Source organism: Pelobates fuscus, chromosome 3, assembly GCF_036172605.1.
Source record: "Pelobates fuscus isolate aPelFus1 chromosome 3, aPelFus1.pri, whole genome shotgun sequence".
Lineage (NCBI taxonomy): Eukaryota > Metazoa > Chordata > Amphibia > Anura > Pelobatidae > Pelobates > Pelobates fuscus.
In genome coordinates, this window is record NC_086319.1 from 360,489,874 (window position 1) to 360,512,624 (window position 22,751).

Sequence of the window (22,751 nt, forward strand, 5' to 3'; positions counted from 1 at the left end):
CTTAATTCAGGAGATGGCAAACTGAGGTGTTTACCTATTATATGCATGAAAGAAAGATTGGAAAGGAAGATACAATAATTAAAACAGAGTTCATGGATTTGGATTGAATGTGTTGATCATAGGAGGTCATTGAATTGTTCCAATGAAAAGGGAAGACTATTTTGAAATATGGAACCTGGAGAAAGGAGAGGATATACCAAAACAAATGTGGTGAAAGTTCTGGGGGTAGCAAATGAAACATTGTGAGAAAATAGATTATTACTGTTTTATTTTGTTGCATATTACTTTTGTATTTGATGCCCTGCAGGTAACTTTACAGCAGGTCAGCTCTTATAGATCGTTAGAGGGTGGGATAATAGGAGAAAATGTGTAAGATGAGGAGTGGGCAATTCCTGTCTGTACTGCCAATTCTGAGAGGGAAGGAGCTACCCATTCGTTAATGCTGCCAAGAGATGACCACAAATAAACAATATCATTTACAAAATACCATGCTTGCTCATTTGCAAAAAACTTGCACAACCAGTAGGAAGCATGTATGGCTATTCAGCCTTAAACATCTAAACAAACAGGTTAGGCCACTTCTTTACAATGACACAATTACACCTTCCAATATACTTTAAAATATCAGACGGTGGACAAGGAGCAGGGCTACAGCAGTGTTAATGGTACGTTCTATTTCCATGTATGAATAGTATAGTTTAGGTGTAAATTATTTGAATTTTATAATTTATCCAAACTGAAATATATATTATACTGCTAAACTCAATATTTTAAATTTAAAAAAAGTAAAAGTAAAACAAAATAACAGAATACAATGTTCTACACATATAAATGCAACATGCCAATTCAATGTGCGATAAAGTTTGTTTATCTAAATTTTAAAACCTCACTTATTATTATTATTATTATTATTATTATTAGCGTTTATATAGCGCCAACATATTCCATAGCGCTTTACAATATTAGAAAAGGGGGAGATTTAACCATAAATAAGACAATTACAAAAATCTTACAGGAATGATCTGTTGAAGAGGACCTTGCTCAAATGAGCTTACAGTCTATAGGAGGTGGGGTATAAAATAAAATGCAATAAGACAGGAGATTGCAATCAAAAAGGGTTGGAGTGAAGCAGAGCTGGAGGAGAGCAGGAGAATAGAGTGATGCTCTTTAGGAGAGAGTAAGGGACAGGTATGTGAGGTAAAGGTTACTCTGGGATGCCATGAACCTTTCTGAGGAGATAGGTTTTAAGGACTTTTTAAATGATTGCAGACTAGGGGAGAGTCTGATGATGGTAGGCTCCATTCCTATGGAATAGCGCCACCTGCAAGAAGTCCTGCAAGTGTGAGTTGGCCGTATGGGTGCGAGCAGCGAACAGGAGAAGGTCAAGGGCAGAGCGGAGAGGCTGAAAAGGGGCTTAACTATGAATCAGTGAAGAGATGTAGGAGGGGCTAGAATTGTTCAATGCTTTATAGGTATGGATTAGTAGTTTTAATTGACTCCTATATGATACAGGAAGCCAATGTAAGGAATGACAGAGGTGTCTGCAGGGGGAGGGGGGGATTTTTAGTTGTGCCAGTATTTTTATAATAAGAGTGAAACAACACTGCAATACCAGTGCCGGCACTGTGTGTGGAGAGAGGCAGGGATAGGAAACTACATCTTATCCCTGCTTCTCTCTCCTGACTGAAACCGCAGGGGAGCAGCACATGCAGCCAGCAACTTCCAGACTGCAGAAACAGCCTACAGACCAGGTAAGTGAGGGATGGGGGTCAGCATACAGATCAGGCAACTGAGTGATGAACATGTAAGGGGCATGGGGGGCAGCCTACAGCTTAGGTAAGTGAGGCATGGGGGGCAGCATACAGATCAGGTAAGTGAGGCATGGGGGGCAGCCTACAGATCAGCTAAAGGAGGCATGGGGGGAAGTCTACAGATTAGGTAAGTGAGGGATGGGGGGCAGCATACAGAAAGGGTCAGCAAGGAGCAGGAAGGTAAAGTAGGAGAAGGAGCAGAAATGAGCAGGAAGAGGCAGTATGGAGTATGAAGGGGCAGCAAGGAGTAGGAAGGGTCTGCAAGGAGCAGGAGGGGTCTGCAAGGAGCAGAAAGGGGCAGCAAGGAGCAGAAAAAGTCAGCAAGGAGCAGGAAGGGGCAGCAAGGGGCACAAAGGTAAAGTAGGAGTAGGAGCAGAAAGGGCCAGCAAGAAGCTGTAAAGGGCAGCAAGGAGAAGAAAGGGGCATCAAGGAGCTGGATGGGGCAGAAGGAGCCCAAAGGTAAAGTAGGAGAAGGAGCAGAAATTAGCAGGAAGGGGCAGCAAGGAGCAGGAATGGGCAAGAAAGAGCGGGAAGAGGCAGGTAGGAGCAGGAAGGGTCTGCAAGCAGCAGGAAGGGGCAGCAATCAGAAGAAAGAGGCCGGAAGGGTCTGCAAGGAGCAGAAAGAGTCAGCAAGGAGCAGGAAGGGACAGAAGGAGCACAAAGGTAAAAGAGCATAACGAATCAGAAGGAGCCCAAAGGTAAATTAGGAGAAGAACAAGAAAAGGGCAGCAAGGAGCAGAAATCGGCAGCAAGGAGCAGGAAAGGGGCAGGAAGGGACAGAAGGAGCACAAAGGTAAAGGAGCATAACGAATCAGAAGGAGCACAAAGGTAAAGTAGGATAAGGAGCAGAAAGGGGGTAGAAGGAGCGCAAAGGTAAAGTAGGAGAAAGTGCAGAAAGGACTACAAATGAGCAGGAAGGGGCAGCAAGAAGCAGGAAGGGGCAGCAAGGAGCCGGAAGGGTCAGCAAGGAGCAGTAAGGGTCTGCAAGGAGCAGGAAGGGGCTGCAATGAGAAGGAAGGATCAGCAAGGTAAAGTAGAAGAAGGAGCAGAAAGGGCCAGCAAGGAGCTGGAAAGGGCAGCATTGAGTAGAAAGGGGCAGGGAGGAGCTGTAAGGGGCATAAGGAGCGCAAAGGTAAAGTAGGTGAAGGAGCAGAAAGGAATAGAAATGAACAGGAAGGGGCAGCAAGGAACAGGAAGGGGCAGCAAGAAGCAGGAAGGGTCTGCAAGGAGAAGGAAGGGTCTGCAAGGAGAAGGAAGGAGGAGAAAGAATCAGAAGTAGCACAAAGATAAAGTAGAAGAAGGTGCGGAAAGGGCCAGCAAGGAGCTGGAAAGGGCAGCAAGGAGAAGAAAGGTAAAGTAGGAAAATATTTTTATGAATTGGGATCAGTGGCACCCATGCCTTACGTCACTTTGTACTTCCTGACACTCCGTTTCAGAAGCCGAATACCACTGAGCAACCTCAAGATCTGGAGCTGAAGGAAGTCTTTGGGGTTAAACCATTTGAGAGAGGTTTAACTCCTTAAAGGAAAGAGAGCACCCAGGGGCCTCCTGGCATCATAGCATTTTCATTTAGATGAAGTTGTTATGGGGACTAGAATGTTCCTTTAATTTGATTAAAGGAACACTATAGTGTCAGGAACACATACATGTATTCCTGACACCATAGTTGTGAAAAGGCTATTCACCCTGGCTTTATGTGATCATGACTATGCCCCTCCCCTTCATGACACTGTCAACAAGGGGCCAAGCATGGATGTCAACATAATTATGGCCCCCCCGCCCACCCCCACCGCCCCCCCCCCCACCCTGGAAAAATTCCTGCGGGCGCCCATGACAGAGGTGTGAGGCGTGAGAGGACCCACTGGAGAGGAAAATCAGTCTGGCGGCAGCATTCATTACAGACTGCAGCGGGGCAATACGGCTTTTGGGAAGACCAATTAGGAGAGGGTTACAATAATCCATGCGGGAAATTACTAAAGCATGGACAAGATGAGGGCTATGTTTTTAAGGTGGAATCTACAAAAAAATTTAACAGACTGGATGTGAGACTTCAAGTATATGTAATGTCGTAATGAAATAAAATACATACAACATATAATGTTGTAATGTTTAAAACTTAAAATTAATCCTATTCATATTTTAATTGTCTAATTTGCAAAGTGAATTATGATGTGCATTACTGGTAAATCTGCCATGTAGCAAATATATTGTATATGAATAATTAGTAGAAAACATATGGCATATGCTAAAGGAACACTCCAGACACATAAAGCAATTCATCTTGTGGAAGTGCTGTCTATCTCTGTGGTCTGTCAGGTCAGCAACTTTTGCAAGCTGTTTTTTTTTTTTTCATATACCCCTAAAGAAAGCATGCAGAAATGCACGCATGTTTTCTTTTGCGATATATCTACTAAAATGTAAAAACAATTATAACATTTTCAATGGAATGTTCCTTTAATTGCAATGAGTAATCACTTTAGCAAGACAGCTGGTTGTCAGGATACCATCAGCATACCAGATGTAAATTAAACTCAGTAAATGAACAATTGGATGTCTCTTGTTTTTATTAAACATCTGCCAACAAAATCAAGGGAACACACCCATATTACCAACATATAATATGTTATAGAGTGGTTAATAATAGCAATTAATAATGCTATTCTTTTGAAATGCTAAATAAATGTTGGTTCATGGTTTCTTTTAATCGTGGTCTGTTCACAATGTTTTTCTGCAAGATAATTGCTTAGGAGTTTGTACCCTAAAGAATTAGCATACCTGCTAACATTTTAGGAATGTAGACCCAAGAAACGAGCGCAGCTTAGTCAATAGGGCCTTGACAGAGCTAGGGGGCGGGCTTAGGTGGAAAGTGGGCTGTAATTGGGCAATTTAACTAGTGGGCTGATAATTTACTCATTCTAATTTACTCACTGGGCCAAATTTGTCCCTCCCGCCCTCCCTAAGGGGTTTGGGGATTTGCAAGGGTTATTCCCCGCTTTGTCACAGTGGCAGGGTTAGTGAGCTAAAGTTTAGGGGGAAAACAGGCCCTTGGTTAAGTACAGGGTAGTTATTATGTTGGGTAGGAAGGGATTGATATTGTTCATGTTTAATTTTGGTAGGTTTCAAGCTCGTCTGTAGCTCAGAACCTGGTGAGGTAGGGATATCTGGGTATACCCCTACTATGATTAACAAAAATTAGCGCTTTATGTATTATGGTTATAACGTTGATTGTTTGTTATAAATTTTATGTTTATTGCTGAAAATATGGGTCATTGCCTTTTGTATGACTGAGGAATATGTTATGTTATAGGTGGGGTGGGGGGCGAGACTTTAATTATTTATGTTCTTGAAGCGGACCCCTGGTAACTGGACGAGACACAGCTCTAGGAGTACAACTGAAAATGAACTGCGTTTATTTTGTCATACAAGGTTTTACATGCAAAAACCCCTACATGGGGTCTCCAACACAATACACCAGGGGTTTGCATCCCAAGAACCTGATGGGGAATGGAAAAGAGACAAAAAAAGCCAGTTCAAACTGGGCTGGCAGTGTCCCTGTGACAACGCCCTGCTAGGATAGGAAAAGGAAGGGGGAGGGGGAGAGGCATAGACAAGCAATACATTTCACTTAACTATACATTACAGAGCTGCTGCCCCCCCCTCCTCTTTGTTGACCCACAGCTGCATATACAGACACATGTAAGACAGTCACAAAAATGGTGCAGCAAGCTTGTGGCCCACGCCAAACAAATCAGGCCATCCATCACATATCTCCCCCCATCAAAATAGATAGACCTGTGGCCAGACCAACGACGGGCCTGCAACAAGTCGGTTGGACCCCCTTGAGTCTACAGTCCAAGTCCTTGGGGTTCAATGTGACTGGGCAAGTGGGGGGGCATGTGCGTATGGCACTCAGTGACAGCGTTCCGTCACAGTTCTCATTTTATGTTATAATTTATATATATTTAATAAAGCTGTGGACTTATTGACCCATATAAGATCGGTGTTTGTGTTTTATTGGGTAGATGACAAGGTGGGCAGGCCCGGACTGGCCCACCGGGATACCAGGAAATTTCCGGGCCGGGCTGACAGCCCTGATCAACCAGCCCCTTGGACTGTGCCAGCCTGTGTCAGTCCGAAGGGAGTAAACAGGGAGGAGCTGGGGGCTGGTGCGGCAGCAAATAAGCTGCCCGCGGCTGAAGGGAGACCTGTCAGTCTCCCTTCAAAATTTACATCAATTTTGGCCGCATTTGCTCCGCCCCCACAAGTAACTCCCCCTCTTAAATGGAAGCTCTATCTCCAGTATGCAAACTCCGCCCCCACACACATTAATGACCTCGCTGGGAGGAAGAGGCAACAAAGGGGCAACTTCACCTACCAGTGCCAGGTAAGCTTCAGCCATAACAGTGATTGTGTGCCTGCTAGTGAGACAGCTTATGTGTGTGTGTGCCTGCTAGTGAGTGAGCTTGTGTGTGTGTGCCTGCTAGTTAGAGAGCATGTGTGTGTGTGTGTGCCTTCTAGTAAGTGAGCTTGTGCGTGTGTGCCTTCTAGTAAGTGAGTTTGTGTGTGTGTGCCTGCTAGTGAGAGAGCTTGTGTGTGTGTGTGCCTGCTAGTGAGAGAGCTTGTTTGTGTGTGTGTGTGTGTGTGCCTCCTAGTGCATGAGCTTGTGTGCCTGCTAGTGAGAGAGCTTGTGTATGTGTGCCTGCTAGTGAGAGAACGTGTGTGTGTGTGTGTGCCTGCTAGTGAGTGAGCTTGCATGTGCGTGTGTGCCTGCTAGTGGGTGAACTTGTGTGTGTGTGCCTGCTAGTGAGTGAGCTTTGTGTGTGTGCCTGCTAGTGAGTGAGCTTGTGTGTGTGTGTGCCTGCTAGAGAGTGAGCTCGGGTGTGTGTGTATGTGTGTCATTGGTTATAGCTCTACTTATCAATGCATACCGCTCATGAATTCTGTCAGATTGTTTTGGAACAGTTTGATAAAGCCTGAGGTTCTCCTCTGCATATATAACCAGGTCCCTCTAAAGCAAGGTTTTAGAAGCATATCATCATATCTGTTCCATTGTAGGTGTGGCATTGTGCCAATGACTTGTTCGTAGTGAAAAGTAAAGGGTTGCCACAGAATATTTACACCATGTTTATTCCAAACTGTTCGGAATCACAAGATGCTACTGAGTGAGCTTGTGTGTGTCTGTGTGCCTGCTAGTGAGAGAGCTTGTTTGTGTGTGTGTGGCTTCTAGTGAGTGAGCTTGTGTGTGCGTGCTAGTGAGTGAGCTTGTGTGTGTATGTGTGTCTGCTAGTGAGTGAGCTTGTGTGTGTATGTGTGTGTCTGCTAGTGAGTGAGCTTGTGTGTACCTGCTGGAGAGAGCTTGTGTGTGTGTGTGTTTGTGCCTGCTAGTGAGAGCTTGTGTGTGTGTGTGTGCCTCCTAGTGAATGAGATTGTGTGTGTGTGTGTGTGTGTGTGTGTATGCGTCTGCTAGTGAGTGAGCCTGTGTGTGTGTGTGTGCTAGTGAGTGATCTTGTGTGTGTATATGTGTCTGCTAGTGAGGGAGCTTGTGTGTGTGTGTGTGCCTGCTAGTGAGATAGCTTGTTTGTGTGTGTGTGGCTTCTAGTGAGTGAGCTTGTGTGTGCATGTGTCAGGATCGGGACAGGGATCCAACACGCAGAGTACAAACAGTAGCCAGATACGTATACCGGACCTTAGAATGGCCGGACTAACGTAAGTAGTACAGTATAGAATGGTCAAAGACAAGCCGAGGTCGAGGGTAACAGAAGACAGGTAAGCGAGAGACAAGCCGAATCAAGGGTAACAGAGATAAGCAGAGTAAGGTAAACAAGCCGGGTCAAAACCAAAAGGGATAATAGAATACACAAGCACTGAGTGACTAGAACAAGCTAGAACCATGACAGGGCAATGAGCTAATGAAAGAAGCTCTGTTAAATACCCTGTTCAGAGCAGTAACCCCGCCTCCGAGGCGTCCTGATTGGTCCTGCAGCAATTGACTGACAGGTAGTTCCGGAGGAGTGTCCTGATGACTACTTCCTGCCTAGATGCTGTAAAAGGCAGTCACTCCCTAGCGGCCGGCCTAGCATGACCGGATAGACCGCGGGGAAGGGAGCCATCAGACCGTCTGGATGGAGGAACAGCTAAGTCTCTACCTCTTTTAGAGGTAGAGACCACAGGTACCCTGACAGTACCCCCCCTCTCAGATACGCCCACCGGGCGGAATGAACCGGGACGAGATGGGAAGCGAGAGTGATACGCCCTGCGGAGACGGGGAGCATGAACATCCTCCTGAGGTACCCAACTCCTCTCCTCAGGACCATATCCCTTCCAATCAACCAGATATTGTACTCTCCCCCGGGAGATTCGAGAATCAATAATAGAGTTAACCTCATACTCCTCCTGACCCTCCACCTGAACGGAGCGAGGAGGGGCTATTGTGGAGGAAAATCTGTTACATATGAGTGGTTTCAGCAATGAAACGTGAAACGAGTTCGGGATGCGTAAGGTATTAGGAAGAGCTAAACGATACGCAACTGGATTGATACGGGTCAGCACCCTGTAGGGTCCAATATCACGAGGAGCGAACTTCATGGAGGGCACTTTTAAACGGATGTTCCTCGTGCTCAGCCATACCCTATCACCTGGAACAAAGACCGGAGCCGCCCTTCTACGTTTATCAGCGTGTTTCTTGACCAACATAGAGTTGTGCACAAGGATTTGTCGAGTTTGATCCCACAACTTCCTCAAATTGGCAACATGAACATCAACCGACGGCACCCCCTGGGAAGGAGAATCCGAAGGAAGAATAGACGGATGAAAACCATAATTCATGAAGAAGGGGCTTGAATGAGTAGAATCGCAAACGAGATTGTTGTGTGCAAACTCCGCCCAAGGAATCAAACTGACCCAATCATCCTGGTGTTCAGAAACAAAGCATCATAAATATTGTTCAATTTTCTGGTTGGTACGTTCAGCAGCTCCGTTAGACTGAGGATGATAGGCAGAAGAAAAGTTTAATTTAATACCAAGTTGAGAGCAGAAGGACCTCCAAAAGCGGGAAACAAATTGGGAGCCTCTGTCCGATACAATTTGAGAGGGTATCCCATGTAGGCGAAAAATCTCCTTAGCGAATATCTCTGCCAATTCGGGAGAAGACGGGAGTTTAGGCAGGGGAATGAAGTGTGCCATCTTAGTAAACCTGTAAACCACGGTGAGGATAACAGTCTGTCTTTTAGAGATAGGTAGATCGACAATAAAGTCCATGGCCAAACAGGACCATGGTTTTTCTGGAACCTCCAAGGGGTGCAGGAATCCACATGGAAGCATATGGGGTTGTTTGGTTTTAGTACAAACTTCACATGCAGCGATGAACTCCTCAATATCCCTCCGTAAAGCAGGCCACCAGAAGTCCTTAGAGATCAACGCGTAAGTTTTGCGAATACCAGGATGTCCCGCCATCTTGCTATTATGTAAACACTGTAAAAGTTCCAGTTGAAGAGCAGGAGGAACGAAATGACGGCCCGCAGGAGTCTGTTTAGGTGCTAGATGTTGCAACTTAATGATCTCGGCCAGTAATGGAGAATGAATCCTGAGATTCGTATTAGCAATGATATTGCATTTCGGAACTATAGAAGAAAGAACTGGTTCAGGTACAGTAGAAGGTTCATATTGGCGAGATAATGCATCGGCTTTAGAGTTTTTAGAACCAGGTCTGTAAGTCAGTACATAATTGAAGTGAGTCAGGAATAAGGACCAACGAGCTTGTCTAGAGGATAAGCGCTTAGCCTCCCCAATATAGGACAAGTTTTTGTGGTCCGTCAAAATCGTAATAGGGTGTAGGGTCCCCTCCAACAAATGTCTCCACTCCTTTAAGGCTTTAATGACTGCTAACAGTTCCCTTTCCCCGATGTCATATCTGCTCTCAGGCCCAGAAAATTTCTTAGAGAAGAAACCACAAGGGTGTAACGGTTTATCCACCCCTAACCTTTGAGACAGAACAGCACCAACTGCTGTCTCAGAGGCATCGACCTCAAGCAAGAAAGGCAGAGTTGTATCAGGATGGACTAGAATGGGAGCCGAGGCAAAAAGTTCCTTGAGAGTCTTGAAAGCACCAAGAGCTTCCTTAGACCAGAACTTAGTATCAGCCCCTTGTTTGGTCATATTGGTAATAGGCGCAATGATAGAGGAGTATCCTTTAATGAAGCGCCTATAGTAGTTGGAAAAAACAATAAACCTTTGGATAGCCTTGAGTCCTTTGGGCAAGGGCCAGTCTAAAATAGATTGGAGTTTTACAGGATCCATTTTAAAACCTTCCCCAGAAATCACGTATCCAAGAAAGTCTACCTGAGACTGATCAAAACTGCACTTCTCCAATTTGCAATATAGACCATGTTGCAGCAGCTTGTGTAATACCTTTCTGACCTGTCTATGGTGAGTCTCAATCTCCTTAGAGTGTATTAGTATGTCGTCCAGGTAAACAATAACACAATCATGCTGAAACTCCCTAAGTACCTCATTAATCAAATCTTGAAATACTGCAGGAGCATTGCATAGTCCAAATGGCATAACAGTGTATTCGTAATGGCCATACCGGGTATTGAATGCCGTCATCCACTCGTGACCTTGCTGGATTCTCACCAAATTGTAAGCCCCTCTGAGATCTAACTTGGTGAAGATTTTGGAGCCCTTAAGACGATCAAATAACTCGGTAATCAGTGGGATAGGATAGGCATTTCTGACAGTTATTTTATTCAAGCCTCGGTAATCGATACAAGGTCTCAGCGTGCCATCCTTCTTCTTAATGAAAAAGAACCCAGCCCCGGCCGGAGAAGAAGACCTCCTGATGAATCCCTTTTCTAAATTCTCCCGAATATACTCCTCTAGAACCGAGTTTTCCTGAACAGACAAAGGATATACATGGCCCCTCGGAGGCATAGTGCCGGGTAGAAGCTTAATCTTACAGTCAAATGACCTGTGTGGAGGCAAAGAATCGGCATTCTTCTTGTCAAACACTGCCCTTAAGTCTAGGTAAAGGTCTGGTATTTGTCTTTCTGTGGACTGAGTAGGATTCTCCGGTATGTTAATATTAGCTAATGGAGAAACCTTGCACAAACACCGATCCTGGCAGCCCTGGCCCCACGAGAGTATCTCTCCTAACTCCCAATCGATAATAGGGTTATGTTTTTTCAACCATGGGTACCCCAGAACTATGGGAACGGAAGGAGACGAAATGAGCATAAGAGATAAATTCTCCACGTGTAGGATACCAACATTTAAATCAATGGGTATGGTCTCACGAAAGATAACAGGGTCTAGTAGTGGTCTACCATCTATGGCCTCAACGGCCAAAGGTGTCTCCATTAGCTGGGATGGGAAATTGTTCTTACTAGCAAAGGCTTGGTCGATAAAATTCTCAGCAGCACCGGAATCTATCAATGCCATAGCCCTTACTACTTCCTTCCCCCAAGTTAAGGAAACTGGTAGCAGAAGCCTGTGATCTTTATAATTAGGAGTAGAGGACAAAATAGAAACACCCAAGGCCTGTCCTCTAGAGAGACTTAGGTGCGAGCGTTTCCCGGGCGGTTAGAACAGTTCGAGAGTAAATGACCCTTGGCTCCACAATACATACACAAACCCTCTCTTCTCCTGTGCTGTCTTTCCTCCTCAGAGAGGCGGGTATACCCTATCTGCATAGGTTCAGTAAGCAAAGATATCGTGGAGTCAGGACTTGGAAAAGCGGGAGCTAACCTAAAAGAAGGTCTCTGGTTCCTCTCTCGAGTGTTCTGTCTCTCTCTTAGACGTTCATCTATACGAGAGATGAACGAAATTAAATCCTCTAAATTCTCAGGGAGTTCTCTGGTAGCAACCTCATCAAGGATTACATCAGATAGGCCATTCAAAAATACATCCATATACGCCTGCTCATTCCACTTGATTTCTGCCGCCAGAGACCTGAACTCTAATGCATAATCCACCAGTGTTCGGTTCTCCTGTCTCAGGCGCAACAGTAATCTGGCTGCATTAACCTTTCTACCTGGAGGGTCAAATGTTCTTCTAAAAGCAGCTACAAATGCGTTATAGTTATAAACTAATGGGTTATCGTTCTCCCATAGTGGGTTGGCCCATCTCAGAGCTTTCTCAATGAGTAGGGTGATAATAAATCCTACCTTTGCCCTATCTGTAGGATAAGAGCGAGGTTGCAATTCAAAGTGGATACTAATTTGGTTTAAAAAACCACGACACTTCTCAGGAGCCCCACCATAGCGTACTGGGGGGGTAATGTGAGAAGAAGCACCCACTGTGGCTACCTCTAGACCTGAACCGACAGGAGAAACAGGGGTATTACGTATCTCCTCTGGTGGGTTATTGGCACAAGCTAATAGAGCCTGTAGCGCAAGCGCCATCTGATCCATTCTGTGATCCATGGCTTCAAACCTAGGATCAGGAGCAGCCAGCTTACTGTTTGTACTTGCAGGATCCATTGGCCCTGTCGTAATGTCAGGATCGGGACAGGGATCCAACACGCAGAGTACAAACAGTAGCCAGATACGTATACCGGACCTTAGAATGGCCGGACTAACGTAAGTAGTACAGTATAGAATGGTCAAAGACAAGCCGAGGTCGAGGGTAACAGAAGACAGGTAAGCGAGAGACAAGCCGAATCAAGGGTAACAGAGATAAGCAGAGTAAGGTAAACAAGCCGGGTCAAAACCAAAAGGGATAATAGAATACACAAGCACTGAGTGACTAGAACAAGCTAGAACCACGACAGGGCAATGAGCTAATGAAAGAAGCTCTGTTAAATACCCTGTTCAGAGCAGTAACCCCGCCTCCGAGGCGTCCTGATTGGTCCTGCAGCAATTGACTGACAGGTAGTTCCGGAGGAGTGTCCTGATGACTACTTCCTGCCTAGATGCTGTAAAAGGCAGTCACTCCCTCGCGGCCGGCCTAGCATGACCGGATAGACCGCGGGGAAGGGAGCCATCAGACCGTCTGGATGGAGGAACAGCTAAGTCTCTACCTCTTTCGGAGGTAGAGACCACAGGTACCCTGACAGCGTGCTAGTGAGTGAGCTTGTGTGTGTGCCTGCTAGTGAGTGAGCTTGTGTGTGTATGTGTGTCTGCTAGTGAGTGAGCTTGTGTGTGTGTGTATGTGTGTGTCTGCTAGTGAGTGAGCTTGTGTGTGTGTACCTGCTGGAGAGAGCTTGTGTGTGTGTGTGTGTGTGTTTGTGCCTGCTAGTGAGAGAGCGTGTGTGTGTGTGTGTGCCTCCTAGTGAATGAGCTTGTGTGTGTGTGTGTGTGTGTGTATGCGTCTGCTAGTAAGTAAGCTTATGTGTGTGTGCCTTCTATTGAGTAAGCTTGTGTGTGTGTGCCCTTTAACACGTGTGTGTCAGTGAGCTTGTTTGTGGTGAGCATGTGTGTGTCAATGAGCTTGTCTGTAGTGAGCATATGTGTGTCAGTAAGCTTTTCATGTGTGTGTTAATGAGCTTTTCTTTAGTGAGCATGTTTATGTCAGTGAGCTTTTCTGTAGGGAGCATGCGTGTGTCAACAAGCTTTTCTGTAAGGAGCATGTGTGTGTCAGTGAGATTGTCTGTCAGTGAGTCTATGTGTGTACATCTGTGAGCTTGTGTTTTTATGTTAATGAGATAATGTATATCAGTGAGATTGTTTGTCTAAGCTTGTGTGTGTCAGTGAGTTTGTCTGTGTCTGCAGACAATATTTTATATTAGAAAAATTATATATATATATATATATATATTATATATATGTGTGTGTGTGTGTGTGTCTGTTTATATGTTACTCAATCATAAGACATAGCCTTATATATTACATGTGACAATATATGGCGCAATTACTTATGGGGCTGGCATATATTTTTTTGTTCCAGGGCTGCTTTGTATCCCTAGTCCAGCCCTGAAGCTGGGGTCTTTTATTCCACCAGCCCACATGGTGACGATTCGCCTGTTATGCCCTATTATATCTGCAATGGACTCTAGCATACTTTACAAAATTGGCAGTCCCAGAATCGGGATGCCAGTGGGACAGAGGGTGAAGGGGGCAGGAAAATGATGTGATTTTGTCCCTGGCTCTGCCCAAAAGGAGATGGACCTGTGCAGAAAGGGGGGTGTCTGTTAGTCTGGTATGAATACACACCAGTCTGCCTGCCAATCATTTTAGCAAGGAGCAGAGTTTCAGAGCTTCCTGCAGGGTGATAGTGCCCTAAACATAGCGTGATAATGTCTAATAATGCGCTCACGCTATGATTGTTGGGAACAGTTGACGGCGGGACATGATATGAAAATCAGGACTGTCCTGCCAAAATTGAGCCAATTTGGAGGCATGCTATAGAAGAGCTAATTGAACAAATATTTGGCTCCAAAAATAAGTTTGTTTTGTTTTTTTTCTCTATTGGTTACTTTTTCTCACTTGACCTGTGAACAAAATGAACAAACTTCAGCGTACTGAAAAATAAGACAATTAACTAATTTGTTCAGGCCCTTCTTCACTTATTATTAGTATTCTGTATATCAATTACTTTTTCTCAAATATTTCTATTCCATAATTCTAGAGCGCTATAGAATATGTGGGTGCTATATAAATGCCAATAATAATAATAATAACAACCTTTTTCACAGCACACTTATTGGCCCATTTTTTGTACCCTTTGTGATTTTTGCAAATCGTTTTCCCCCAAATATTGTCATGGACAATTCAATTGAATGAATGGTGGAAGCTCCAAACATAATTTATTTTTTTCAGAAAATAAAATAATTCTCACAGTTTCTGTTACAATCATATATTAATAAGTCCATCATCCTGCTAATGGATATTTGTATGGAACCAGATTAATGAAGCTTCTCCAAAATACATTTCTCCAAAATTAGAATGTTAATTGTAAAATTATTTTATATATATATATATATATATATATATATATATATATAAAATGGCTCATAAGACTTCTGCTTTGCATTTGTCACAGCTTGATACCTGTATATATCATGTGTCCATGTGATCTACTTTCAGCTATTTGATTGGCTATTTGTGCGACAGTTGGACTTCCACTAACTGACAACAAACTCAGGTTGAACTGGTGAAACAGCTTACATTTTATATCAATTTTCGGCCTCTAGGTTATCAATAACACACAGCTCTAGTTAAAGAGTTTCTCATTGGTGCGCCGCATTCGTAGCATTAGATTAATGATATGCCATACTAGGCAATTTCATTTTAGTTTGTTTACTTTTACATAAGCATACCTGATGAGGCCTAGCAGAGATATACATGCATCAATTACTACGGTACTTGAGCTTTTGCAGATAGACGTAGTAGGATGAATCATTTATTCGGGGTTTAATATTTGAGTTAAGATTGAGACTTAGTCATATTACTTAGAACACTCCAAGAACCATAATCACCACCGTGCGCTGTAGTGGTTATGGTGCAAGGAGTCCCCTGGCTTCTCACCAATGTAAGTAGTTAAACCGTTTACCCCAGGACGTACTTGGAAACCAGAACCATCTGAATGAACCTTTCCTGGCTAAAGGCTTTGTTTTATATTATTAGTTACAAATGATTTACTTCTTGCCTAGGGTGCGTTTGGTGCTGCTTCGTGACGTCACTACTGACGATGGAGAGCCGGAAGCTAAGCACAATCTTTTGTTTGCTCTCCTCGGCTAAGTCTTGCTGTACAGGACTAGCTCAATGAGCAATGGTATCAGTTGATCATTCGCAGTCAATAAGCTAAACTCTGCACTGCTGGGTTTAGCTTAAACAAAGATCTTTCGGATCTCTTTGCAAAGTAGTGGAGTTGGAGAATGGTGCCTGGCAGAAACCATGTAAGAAGTCGAACCATTTGCAAACTATTTTACTAATTACAATGCTGGGACATGAGAACACTTGTGCCGTTGAGCTTTCCTCTAAGAAGTGATGTTCAGTAGATATTACTTCAGTTTGGATACATTGAGACTAGCAAGCTGGCAAAATACCGAAGATTGTGAAAACAGGGGGCTGCACTCACCTGAACATGCAAACATTGGGTGCTGCTGGGGCCAATTCGTACAATACACAAGATCCAGCGCACTCACTCAACCACTAAACAGCAACTTCAAAGCTCACAGATTAGTTTTTATAATTAGTTTTATTTAAGAACACCTAATCTAGGCAAAAATAATGGGGGTTTAGTTACTGTATATGATCATACAATGTATAAGCGTGCCACGAAGTCAATGTACCCCATCTTTGGCAGGTCCTACTCTAACAACCTAATGTCTGCTCTTATGAGATTAACCCACTTACTTGGGGAAAAAATTCCATCTGGGGTACAAAGTTAAATGGGGCCCTAGAATGAGGCACCTGTGACAGTGAGGGGTGCAAAACCAAGGAGTTGGCCTAGACTCCCAAATATATATATATATATATATAAAACCAGGGGGCTGCACTCACCATAACATGCATAAACCCAAGATTAGCACAGTCTAGCCTTTTACTAAGTAGAAGCAAATAAGTAATCATTGCTAATTAACACGTTATGTGCCTATTGGCTTAACCAAACACAAACTGCAGACAGGTGTAACTCAATGAAAACTTAAAGTGCTGATTTTTACCCTAAGTTTTCCAAAGTTCAGTGCTTGACTTAGAACTACAAGACTTTAGTGCTTTATGCAAGGTATTTTAATGTAAGCAGACAAATATGCAACTTCAATTTTTTATTCATCGAGGATGTTTTGTGTTTGCTTGGGCATACTTATAAAACTATTTCTAAAGGACAGGTCTGACCAGTGTTAACAACAATTTGCCGCTGGTCCTTGCAGTGAATAGCATAGCATGACTGTTTACTCCCTCTCAGTAGATTTTAAACATTCACTAAGGGAACCATTGTTATAGAGTTCTCCTTTGGCCATTTTTGTACATTCCTTTTGTCTCTTTATCATTACCTTCAATTTGTGTTTGTGGTTTTTAGTCAGATAAAAGAAATGTTCTATGTTAACCTCACACAACCATATATGCCAATATCTTCTTGCAACCTTACAAAATATATCCTGAGCCTCTCATTGCACTCCAAATTTTACAGATAGTGAGGAAGTGACATCCCTCATTATCCCATGAGTGTGGGCGATATTTGAGTTGCAGGAGCGTCATGTTTTTTTGATAAACCACACAAATGCAGTTTGACAAATAAACAGAGACCCTTCACACCATAACCACTACAATAATGTTTAATGTATTATTTTGATTTTATGATAGAATGTAAAGCTTAACATTTTGTTTCTTTTGTTTCTACAGTATTCATAACTAACATGGCTCTGAGGTTTGGTGGCAGCAATCCAAGAACCTTCAAGTTGTTCCTACACATTTTGCTCATCATTATATTCATCATTTCCTTTAAAGTCCTGTATATTGACAAATATTCTGAGCTAGAGGTATGATATGCCCTCAGATTTTATTTACACAAAACATATACACAATAATCACATTTATATAATGATAAGAACACATGCATTAATTTGTTGCAGTTACCACGTTGGGGCAAATTGTGACATTACTAGACATGGTATATTTGGTAGATCTACTTACCAACACCTGTTGGTAAAAATAAGTCACTAAGTAATGTTCATACCAACAGAGCTCATTGGCCCATCATTAGGTTTAAAATATACACATAACTCACTTTTGGCTCTATTGGTACCGACCAACACTTAGTTTATCTAGTTTATCTTTTTAAAATTGGAATTATTGTTTTCTTTTCCCCTTTACATATAGATTAGGCAGATGATTTTGAGTCAGATAGCTTCAGGTGGTCAATGTTTTTATCAAACACGAAACCAGGTGTTACTTGACATTTTTTCTATCGGAGAAGATAAAGTCACGATGCTCTAATACTATGAGTCTGGAGCTCATGAGAGCCATTACATCAGGTCTGCACCCAGCAGTGGCTACACACCAAAAGCTCTCCACACTGGATGATCAGGTTTGCCAAAGGTAACAAGAGCGGGGAAGAGAGGAATAAAATTATTATCTTTTAATAATAATAATAAATAAGTATATGTTTTTTTGACGATGCTCCTGTACTCCGACCAAGTACGTCTGTCCAGTCTGCTTCCTAGCTGCTTGCAGGGACCCTGAAATGCTTCAGCCCCAGTCACCGAAGCCTGACTAGGGTCCCTCCAGAGCTCTTCCAACTGATACAGCTGCAGCTCTCATTTCAGGCAGGTATAATCCCCTCTTCCTATTCTGCTGCAGCCCTTCTTCCAGGCAGGTATAATCCCCTCTTCCTATTCTGCTGCAGCCCTTCTTCCAGGCAGGTATAATCCCCTCTTCCTATTCTGCTGCAGCCCTTCTTCCAGGCAGGGATTGTCCCCTCTGCCTATTCCGCTGCAGCTCTCTCTTTCAAGGCAGTGATCATCCCCTCTGCCGATGCCACTGCAGCACTCTCCTTCCAGGCAGGTATCGTTCCCTCTGTCTATTCCGCTGCAGCTCTTCCTCCTGGCAGGAATCGGAACACAGATCCAAAGACTCTGTCACTAGGAATGCATTATTTTAACTCAGGACTAGCCCACATGTTCATTACACTTAGATTGCTGTGATAACTTCAATAAAATACAAATAACCAAATCATAGCAGACAACATACAGCAACTTATTATAACACAATAACATATTTACAAGGGGATGGGGAAGACAATAATTAACACAAAATATCTCTCCTGCATGCAGAATTAGCAATATGCAGATCTTCACAAATATGCAATTTAACAACCCTTGCTATTTAGGTAGTGCATATAGCTGTTGCTACCAACAGAGGGCGCTATACAGGCTCTATAGCTAAATCCACCAAGTTGGTAGCAAGCATTAGCAGGAAAGGGGAGCACACAAGCAATTATCAATAAATACATAATACACATACATTACACACACCCTGCACCTACAATGGGCACAGAGTGACTTAAACATAGGAGTCATCCAGAGATCTAATTGAAGTGTCCATCTTATGTTCCCAGTCACAGTTTTATAATACTAAAAATAAATACTCCCACAAATGAAAGCCCTATCTCAGCCCTTCCACATGCAAACAGCCCCTATCCCGCCCTACATCCCTTGCACTTACAGCATTATTCATTAACGTTGAACTTCAAAGTTAATTCAAACTGAATTTCAAATTTAAGGGCAAAATAGCCAAATTGGAAATATTCTCTAAGACAGTGGTTCCCACACAGGGGCACCGCAAGATATATTCCTGGCGCTGTTATCATGAGGAAGGTAGAGAGGACCTGGGGAGCTCTAACTTGCAGCTCCGACAGGTTCTCCTCTTGCGAGCTCAGAATGTTGCCATGGTTACCATGACAACGCTCCGAATCTCGCGAGAGTGAATTCTACCCTGAGCTGCAAGTAGGGGATATGAAAATTATTGTTTTGTTTCAATACACACACATTGCATCCCTCACGCAAACACTGCCCCACACACTATACACAACTCTCACACACTGCACCCCTCACACACACATTGCACCCCTCACACACACTAATGTCCCTATCCCCTAAACCGGCAGATCCTGGGCTCAAATATCGTATGAATAGCCATGCACAGCTGATTCTGATTATTATTTATAAAGAATCAACATATTCTGCAGTGCTATACAATAAATATCTAAATATAAATAGCTAAACATTCAAAAATGTACGATTACAATTCAAAAATAGGTAGTGACCACCTGTGAAACTTGATTGAAGTTGATATGCCTTCCTAAAGAAGTGGCCTTTAATATTTCTTAAAAGACTGCATAGTAGGAGAAAGTCTGACCACATATGAGAATTTCATAAGAAGGTACAGACAAGTCATGAAGGCAAGAGTTGGTAGTGTACATGTGAACAGAAGAAAGTTGCAAGTCTTCCTCAGAGTAGAGGGGTCGCAATGAAACATATTTCGTTATCAGTCAGGACATGTAGATTTGGGCACTAATATGTAGCGCTTTGTAGGTAAGGCCTAGGATATAAAACTAAACCATAAAGTGTATATAATGAATGGGCAGAGTCTTGCCTATATTCAGTTCTATTAATGTTTCTGGGGAGTACAGTGTGTGACAGGAATCTCTCAGGGGATATGTATGGCATTCATCAGATGAGAAGACAAATGTCATACAAGTACTTGTATTGCCAAGAGAAAGATTGCTTCCCCATATTATGCATTTTAGTAATGGGGATGGGTTTATTGCATTAGATAATTTTACAAATAAATTACAGAAAGTTCCTAGTATCAAAACCTAAGCAAGCAGCATTGTATATTTTGATGTTTAGAGCAGTGGTGTGACTACCACGGATGCAAGGGTTGCAGCTGCTACCGGGCCTGTTACAACTCAGGGCCCAGCCACTGCTGCAACCCCTGTGAGCGTGAGCCACCGGCGTAACCTCAAGGCTGGTGCACTGTTACACCAGTGGTTGGAGAGTGACTGACAAGAGGGGAGTCAAGTGGACTGTGGCAGGAAGTACTCACAGTGAGAGAGCATTTCCAGTTAGACAGGGTACTGCAAGCAAGTACAGGAGGGGAGAGGGAAGAAATACATGGAGGGGTTGGGGATGAGACAATTGGAGGGGCTGGGGCCTGGGCAGTTTTTTCACTGGAGCCCAGTGTTTTCTAATTTGGAGCACCTTTTATTTTAAGAACTTGTGTCAGTTATGCTACAGCATTTTGATGTCAGAGAGATATGAACATTAAAAAAATAAAAACTTTTTTTTCAAAAAACAAACTTTACAATTTTTTACAATAACTGATTTTTTGGTGCCCTCATTTGGCAAAGTTAGTAAAAGAAAACTATAGTTAAGAAATACATGAACTTGCCATCTTCTGCCTCCAAATATAATATTTCTTCTTCTTCTGTAGGAAAAACAAGCACTTCTGCATAAGGAAATAATGTGCTTAGCAGTTGATAGATCCAATCTAAAACAGAGGACAGCAATATTACAAGAACAGCTAGAAAACCAGACCAAAGAATTGGATAAACTCCAAAATATTCATCATTTTCAAGCAGAACAACAAATGGTGAATTTCTTATCCGAAAAGGTAAATTAAGGAAACATTTTCTAATTATGCACATACTACTGATATCCTTTTTTTTATTGTGGTTTTACGCATCATTTTAGTCCTTTTTTCAGCAATTTTAATTAAAGGAAACATTTAAATAGGTAGTGTACACTGTTCGTCTCATCGGCTAAAAGTGGACCAAACATTAGATTTTACTAATGCCAACGAGGGACGCAATAATAGTAACGTAATTTTAAAATGAAATCAAAGTGCTGATAATTAAAGTGCATATAAATAATTCAAACTGTTGAAGAGCAAATCGAACATTATTTCACATACTTCAACCGAAAGCGAAGAACAATTTTCCAGGTGTCCAGATTTAATTATAGAAAAAAAAAAAGAGTAAATGTAACAGATCCCGTATACTCCGGCTGAGTATATCTGCTGAAGACTCTCCCTAGTTCCGCAGAATGAAAGTGTGTTATAGCCTTTGCATCCCCAAACATCAGCCAAGACTTGATGAAGGGTAAATCAACTAGTTTTATTCAGGCAAACATACAGGTGTTTGCACATTGACCCCCAGCATGGAGTCTCTATTCATTCTGGCTTAAGCCCACCCAGGCTTCTCTGTGTCTGGGAGATAATTGAGTTGGACCTCGGTAAACTAATTATCTCCCGAATTCAGAAGACACAACACAAAATACCCCGAAAACAAGCATAAAAGAACAATGAACAAGCTACATATCCCCTGAAAGGTGGGATCCGAGTGCCCATTCTGTCCACTGGGTTAAACTTTGGTGCCATGTCACAGTCTTTTACCGGGGGCTCCAGCTGGTTGGGACAAGGGAGCGCCCTGCTTCTCACAGGGAGCGATTGTTCAGGGGATGGAGTATAACCTAAACTCCAAAGAGCACCTGCCTAGCTCTTTGGAAAAAGGGTTAAAACAAGGTCTCAAACTGACCGGTTTGAGGCACTGGCCGTAGCTGAGTTGGAATTCCAGAGAGGTTGAACAGCGGTTGGTAGGGCAATTCGTGGGGGAGTGTATATTGGGGAGGGAATGAGAGTGATCACAGTCTTTTAGGCATAATTTATTTCAAGTACAAGATACTCATGACATGTAAACTAAATATAATAAAAGCATATAAACATGTGACACTCACAAAAAATAAGTGCAACAGCCACATCAATAAATTTATGCTTGTTAGATCTCACTTGGTGAGTGCCACAAACTACAATTAACTCTTTCACTTGATTTTACAGAAGATAGAGTTAACATCATTGCACAGACATCTTGTCTATCATGGCAAACTAAGCTGCTTACATGTCCTCTCCTACAAAACATATTTGCCTCCATTCTACCCATTTTTTTTCGGCACCAGGAACCTGCCCTCTTTTTTGGTGCCAGGAACGGAACTATGAATAAACAAGTGAAATGACCATGTTATAGATCTCGTTTGCTCAGTTATACGCCCTTATAGCGCTTCAGAGTTTCATAATTCGGCCCATATTTGAAAAAAATTGCAATTCATCCAAAACCAAATGCACAGGTCTAGTTGATGTAATGTTTGAATATTTTGATAGACCAGACAATCACTGTGTGACGTATACAGTATGTTTCTGGTGTTTAATGGAAATGCTAATTTCTATATATATATTTTTCCTTTTAGAATTCCCTACAAGATGCTGTTTTATCAAAGGAAAACGCAATCAAAGATCTAAAAGGTATTTACATCTTCAAAAAATATCTGTTTTTGTTTAATGACAGATTCTTTTATTTTTCATACATTATGATTAGCTATATGCAACCTGACCATGCTATGTAGTGCAGGTGAACAACTATATAACCAAGTCTGGGAGATATATTTGAACTTAGTATGGTTAGATGTATCTTAAAGGGACACCATAGTCACCAAAACAACATTACTTTAAT

The 22,751-nt window shown here is 42.7% G+C and overlaps 1 protein-coding gene across 1 annotated transcript in view; it reads left to right on the plus strand.

Annotated features, from left to right (window-relative positions):
* The first annotated feature begins 636 nt into the window (after positions 1 to 636).
* LOC134601849 (putative leucine-rich repeat-containing protein DDB_G0290503) overlaps positions 637 to 22,751 on the plus strand; it is a 39,044-nt gene continuing 16,929 nt past the window's right edge. Inside the window, exons 1-4 of the mRNA XM_063446351.1 lie at positions 637 to 665; positions 17,090 to 17,226; positions 20,681 to 20,860; positions 22,489 to 22,543. Coding sequence (XP_063302421.1) covers positions 17,104 to 17,226; positions 20,681 to 20,860; positions 22,489 to 22,543 — 358 coding nt within the window. The 5' untranslated portion in view covers positions 637 to 665; positions 17,090 to 17,103. The remainder of the gene's footprint in view (positions 666 to 17,089; positions 17,227 to 20,680; positions 20,861 to 22,488; positions 22,544 to 22,751) is intronic.